We start from the raw sequence: 6523 nt of genomic DNA on the forward strand, positions 1-6523 counted from the left end.
GCGAAAAGCTGGTCAAACTCGATGTAGAGATGTATAGAAGTAAATAGAGCTCAACTCTGAAATATTACCCATTAGATACTGCAAAATAGTTGAAAGTGTAGGTTATTTGGGAATGGAGAAAGTTGCAAAATCTCAGCCTGTAGATCTCAAAAGATCAGAAGATAGGTTTCCAAGATGCTTGCAGTTGATTTTGCAGCATTAGCTGGTTCTACAAAGTATTGGCTTAGAGATACAAACACAAAAGGCTTTTAAAATATTTTTCTTTGCAAATATTTTGTAAAATGCTGCTTCATTTTCCTTGCACTGCACTGCTGATTTAAAAAAACAAATAAATAAGGCTTATGAATAAATTTGCTAGGTGCTCTGCAAGTAAAGGGATAGGGAAGAATAGCAAAACTCCACAAAGAATGAAACCAACCTTCTTTGTGAGTTGGTCAAGACAAAACCAATAGAAAATTAACATAACTGTTTATACAGTAGGGGGGTAAAAATTATCTAAACTTTCTCTGGAAAAATGAAGTAATGATTGAAATATGTTAAGCTCAGAAGATTCAAAACATGTTTAAAACAAACTCAAGAGGTAATAAAAAGACAGAGAATTGAAAAAAGGTTTGAAAATGATCACTTTGTGTGATTTTATGTCATTTATTTGCTTTGTAAAAGCTTTGGATTCAAAGTTTTTAGGTTGCCATTAAGCCCTCTGATCCCCAAACTTATCAAGTATACTGAGGTTGAAAAGTTATGTTCGGATCATTTAAGTGATGAACATGTTTAATCAGGAAAAACTAAATTGCTAAATGTATCCCTTGGTCACTTCATTTATCACCTAACTTGGCTCAACCTTTACCTCTGCTTGGGCAAAATGAGAAGCAGTTTTAAGAGTCAACTTTTTTTTTTTCTTTTTTCATGCATAAATTTTAAGCATTTTCACAGATGGTAAATATCCCAAAAATAATCAATGTTTAGGTTTTGCTTGTGCACCACTTTCTCTTGCCTGTAGGATAAATAACAAAAATATCCTAATTTACTCCAAACTCTCTCTGTTTTTAATTTTCTGGGCCGGCAGTTTTCTTTTACACTCTGTCCTTCACCGTGTTTATCTTTACACTTCAGCAGCCCGTCCGCGTGTTGCAGTTCTCATTTCCCCCCAGTAGATGGCCTTATTCTCGAATATATGATGAGCCGGGATTAAAAACAGTATCACTGCCAAATGTCCGCTGATATGCAGAATTAATCTCCAAAACTTAAAATTTGATTGATATATGTTTAAGTACTTGTGTTTAATGAGAAGGAAAAGTTTAATTTTCTACTATAATATATCAAACCCAGGGAAGTGATGATAAAACAATGTTAGTTTTTTACGTTTTATTTATTTATTTTCTTAAATAATTCTGAAAATGATTTTGGCATTTGAAAATACAATTGCAATTATGCATTTATTTCAACTAAAAGGAAAAAAAATTTTAAGACGATGACTAACCTGCTGAAATCAATAAAATAATACCAGCTACTATAAAATAATGCAATTTAACCACTTTAACGAATATATTACACTCCCAAAACATCATTTTTAATAGTATTTTCAAATTTAAATATCTGAACTGCCCATGAAGATAACATATCAACATCTGCAATCTAAGATTTTCCGTCATGTCACTATTATTTGTTTCCTGCACCTCTCCAAAATCGCCTGCTTGGTGAAGAGCCGCGGAGGAGCGATTGGAGCGCTCAAGGTTGGCGTGATGACGTCATGGAAGTAGCGTGAGGGGACCTTGTAGCCTCTTCGGCCCCCCTATACAGTCCGGAGACTGAGACACAAGTTATCTGGGAGGCTGCGGAAGGGCCGGCGATCTTTCCCCATCTTTTCTGCGTGGAGCTCACTCCCCTTCATCCGTCCTGTATGGTGGATATTATCTTCAGCTCTTCTTTCTTGGGTGATATGGGGGATCATTCCAAAAGTAAGTACGCACAACTGCTCTGTGCACTTTTCAGCAGAATGATTCAGTGTCCGGTGCACAACTGCAGCTTTAGATCGCGTAGAAAAGCTCATAATCAGCAAGGAATGAACCGATTCTTCAAAAGTTAGTTCGTTTTATTTGGCTTTTAGAAGAGATTTCCATCTGCGTAAAGAAGAGGGAAATGGATGCGTAAAGTTCTTAAGCATGAAAATTGCTGAAATACAACAGCTGTGCATATAGCAGCAAGAATTAGGACTTCTTTAGGAAAAAAAAAAGTTAATTTCAAAATAATTGAAAGATGAGACACGCTGCGCCGTTTTTGGTGTTAATTCCAGTAAGTGATCAAGGTTGTGTTGACAAGCATGTGGCCTCTTTGCAGAGAAGTCAGGATTCGCGATGTGTGTAGGATGTGGAAGCCAGATCCATGACCAGTACATACTACGAGTTTCCCCCGACCTGGAGTGGCATGCTGCCTGCCTGAAGTGCGCGGAGTGCAGCCAATACCTGGATGAGACCTGCACTTGTTTCGTTCGGGACGGGAAAACTTATTGCAAAAGAGATTATGTAAGGTAGGATTATTTTTATTTTTTATTACCCGCTCACCTATTGTCATACAAGTTGGCTAATGTATAGATTAAATTTCATTATAAGAAGGAACTTTAAAAAAAAAGAAAAGTGTGGAAAAAAAACACAAAAAGTAAAAATAAAAAAGACAAAAACAATTTGGTAAAACAAAAAAAAAATCTTAATTGCAGCTTCAGGCACAAATAAAAATGCTCCTTCAAAACTTGCTAATTAAAAAAAACAAAACAAAAAAGAAAACCCCATACTATTCCCTTTGAATAATGTCTAAACAGTTGAACATTTTGCAGGCTGTTTGGAATAAAATGCGCCAAATGCAACCTGGGCTTCAGCAGCAGCGACTTGGTGATGAGAGCCCGGGATAATGTGTACCACATCGAGTGCTTTCGGTGCTCGGTGTGCAGCAGGCAGCTGCTGCCGGGCGATGAGTTCTCCCTCCGGGAAGAGGAGCTGCTGTGCCGGGCGGACCACAGCCTGCTGATGGAGAGGAGCTCTGCTGGAAGCCCCATCAGCCCCGGACACATCCACTCCAACAGACCACTACACCTTGCAGGTCCCAAAAATCATCATTATTATTATTACATAGTAATAAATAATAAGATATAGTTTTTGTGTTCTGTAGATCATTTCTATAAAAAAAAAAAAAAAAGTTTTTTGGGTTCAAGTTTTAGATTTCTGGGTGCTGTCGAGATATTTAAATGTGTTTTATTCATATGTCGATAAGGATGTATGCTGGAACCTTTATATGGGCCAATTCTATAATTGATCTAATTAACAGTGACCCGCTCTGTTGCCATTATCTAAATAATCTGGCACTAGAGTTGCGGCCCCGTCTTTATGTCTGTCTGCGTGTGTGTCTGTAAGGGAAATCACTGTGCCAAAAACAAAGGCGTGTAAATAATGGCCACCTACCTGCTGCAGCGCGGCTCTGGAAACAGGCCTCAACAGAGACGCAAATTCGANCCCCCTGCACCCTCCCCACCTCCACTTCCAGCCCTGCATGTGACCAGCTCATCACATCGCCCAGAATTATCCAGAGGAGAATTTTTCTTTTTTGTCCATACCCTGGAGGAGGTGGAACAAAGAGAGCACCAAATGACTTATTTTGTTTGTTTTTATGTGACAAAAAACTAAGAACAATTGATGCATGACTCTTCATACGGAGAATGAAGATGTACAGAAGACCTCCTGGTGGATATATACAACAAACCTTCAGAAAAAAAAATAAAAAATCAAAGGCTACCGGATCCTTTCAATGTTACAGCAGACAGACTATTCTGCATTTTCAGTGTGATCATATTGTGTCTTGTTTCTTCAACATGAACATTTTTGATACCTTTCTTGTGGCGTCTACTTGACTCTTTGTCTTAAGGTCAGAGCATGATATTCTGCAAAAGTATTCGTGGTGTAAAGTACTTTATCTTGAAGGGCTGGTTGTTTGAGCTCCAAGAACAAAAACAAAAAAAGTAAATTATTGTTATATTATTTATTGTTAGGAAAGCGATTCGTTAAAGGGAGTATTAACTGATGAAAAGAATAAAAAAGATGAATATAAGAAATGGCTTCATGATTTTTGTACAGGCGCAGCCTCCATACAAACCTCCATCCTTGTTTTCTGCTGTGCTTGAATGAAATATCTGACTTTTTTTTTTATCTGAAGAAAAAAAAAAGTAAAAAGGGCTGAAGTTTGGAGGATTGTTTTTCTTTGCGTTAAAATATGTGGTTTTTCCCGTTCCACCTTGATTAACTGAGCTGTTGCCTGGAGGTGCTCTTCTTATTATCTGGCCCCTCCATCTCCTGCTGTATGGCAGGAATCGGACGGTGGTCATTTACTATCTCGGGGGCAGAAAAATCAGCTGTAAATCTGCTGCGATGGGTCTGGTTCCTCTGGTCCAGCCACAGGCCGGTCTAGACAGCGTGTCAGGGATCGGCGACCTCTTATCTGTTCCTGGCATCACCTGCAAGCGATACACTGACTGAAGCCACAACAAAACCAAACACCCCCCCATATCACCACCACCTTAAACACACAGACACCCGCTCAGAGGAGCCCCACCCCTCTCGTTTGCGGGTGCAGAGATGGTAACTTGTCTTTTGCGTTTATTTTCCTTCCATAAATTGCGCGGGTCAACAGGACTAAGGTCAAACCGACAGAAGACCACCAAGTAGCCCATTTAATGCAAACTGTTGGTTAAATCATCCTGGATGCTAAAGCGATGCTTTATTAGAAGAGAAGGCCGGTATGGGACCGGTTCTGGGAACAAAGAGGGAAGGAAAGAGGAAAAAACAAAAATATTGGAAGCCGTGCAACCATTTTTACAGACTCTAATAGAAAAAAAACAGCAACACACACACAAAAAATAACTTTAATACCAAATTTTTAATTTCAGAGATGTGTATAAGAGACAGATATATATATATATAATTATTATTATTATTATTAATAATAATACTATTATATATTAAATTAGCTTATTACACATTTATAATATATTGTAGGCTATATTTAGACTTTATAAATAGGGGATAAACCTTTATCTTGTTAAAAGGCCGTTATTAGAATGGCTTCAGATTGTGCCTCCTCTCTGCTGGGATGAACAAACACATTTGGACCTGCAGCCGCTGAACAGCGCCTCTTCCTCCCCTGCGTCCTCAGCAGATCCCGTGGCGGTGCGGCAGGCTCCGCACCGGAACCACGTCCACAAGCAGTCGGAGAAGACGACGCGGGTGAGGACGGTGCTGAACGAGAAGCAGCTGCACACGCTGAGGACCTGCTATAACGCCAACCCGAGGCCCGATGCGCTGATGAAGGAGCAGCTGGTTGAGATGACCGGTCTGAGCCCCAGGGTTATCCGGGTCTGGTTCCAGAACAAGCGCTGCAAGGACAAGAAGAAGTCCATCCTGATGAAGCAGCTCCAGCAGCAGCAGCACAGTGATAAGACTGTAAGCATCTTCGTAAGTTTGACCATCGATTTCTATTTAAAGCACTTTGGTTTGGAATTTTTTTCTCACACAGAAATTCTTTATTTATTGGGATTGTGTTTATTGATGTATTTCTGGTTTTGTTTGTGGAGACACTTTTATTTTTGCTGAGGCGCCTCACAGTCATCTTTCTTTAGTTTAACATTTGATAGAAACAGGCTCAAAAAGCATGCATTAATGATCACATTTAAAATTGAATGTTAAAAGAAAATTGCGCTGCGGTTTTTGTTTATTTGCATGAGCTGTGGGGGACCTCTGCTAGTTCATAGCTTTATTAATTATGTTTCATTGTTTTATATTCTGAATTCAGTGCAACTTGTCAGATGGTTAACTTGTGAGCCTATAACAAATTCCTGAAATTACTTGAGTGACAGAATATATTTTGCTTTATAAATAATATTGCTTAGCAACATTAAATTAATTGATAGAAAAGATAAGGTAGAGTTGCATACAACTTTTCATTTAAAATGTTTAATACATCTATTTAAATTTCTAAATCAGCATTATTTCAATATTGAGACTTCTTTTCCCAAGTGAACCACAGGTCAGTTGGAGTTAATCTAGACTGGCATGTTTTGTATTTGCCCAACTGCTCATCCTGTTAATAAACAGTGCCTTGGTAAAGGTGCTCAGCTGGTTTAAAACAATGCTAAATGTAATGTTACACAAAGTGTAGATCTTTGGTTGTTTTCACAACATTAACATAGTAGCAGCATAACATACAATGAGTGCTTTTGGATATGACAAGTTGGGTCTTCTGGGGAATGTATTGATATTTAATTTAAGACTTTTCTTCCAGAACTTGCAGGGCCTCACAGGAACGCCACTTGTGGCTGGAAGTCCTATTCGACATGAGAGCACTGTGCAGGGAAACCCAGTGGAGGTTCAGACTTACCAGCCTCCTTGGAAAGCGCTAAGTGAATTTGCACTGCAGAGTGACCTGGATCAGCCAGCTTTTCAACAACTGGTGTGTGTGTTCATGACAGATCTATCTATCTATC

At 38.9% G+C, this 6523-nt stretch overlaps 1 protein-coding gene across 1 annotated transcript in view; it reads left to right on the forward strand.

Annotated features, from left to right (window-relative positions):
• Window positions 1–1799: 1799 nt before the first annotated feature.
• The window catches only part of LOC107082752 (insulin gene enhancer protein ISL-3), a 6333-nt gene continuing 1609 nt past the window's right edge, over window positions 1800–6523 (forward strand). The window contains exons 1-5 of the mRNA XM_015371585.1: window positions 1800–1958; window positions 2338–2527; window positions 2831–3093; window positions 5197–5495; window positions 6322–6518. Of these exons, the coding sequence (XP_015227071.1) occupies window positions 1901–1958; window positions 2338–2527; window positions 2831–3093; window positions 5197–5495; window positions 6322–6518 (1007 nt within the window). The 5' untranslated portion in view covers window positions 1800–1900. The remainder of the gene's footprint in view (window positions 1959–2337; window positions 2528–2830; window positions 3094–5196; window positions 5496–6321; window positions 6519–6523) is intronic.

The sequence above is a fragment of the Cyprinodon variegatus genome, unplaced genomic scaffold, assembly GCF_000732505.1.
Source record: "Cyprinodon variegatus isolate N-32 unplaced genomic scaffold, C_variegatus-1.0 Scaffold61, whole genome shotgun sequence".
In the NCBI taxonomy this organism is placed as follows: Eukaryota; Metazoa; Chordata; class Actinopteri; order Cyprinodontiformes; family Cyprinodontidae; genus Cyprinodon; species Cyprinodon variegatus.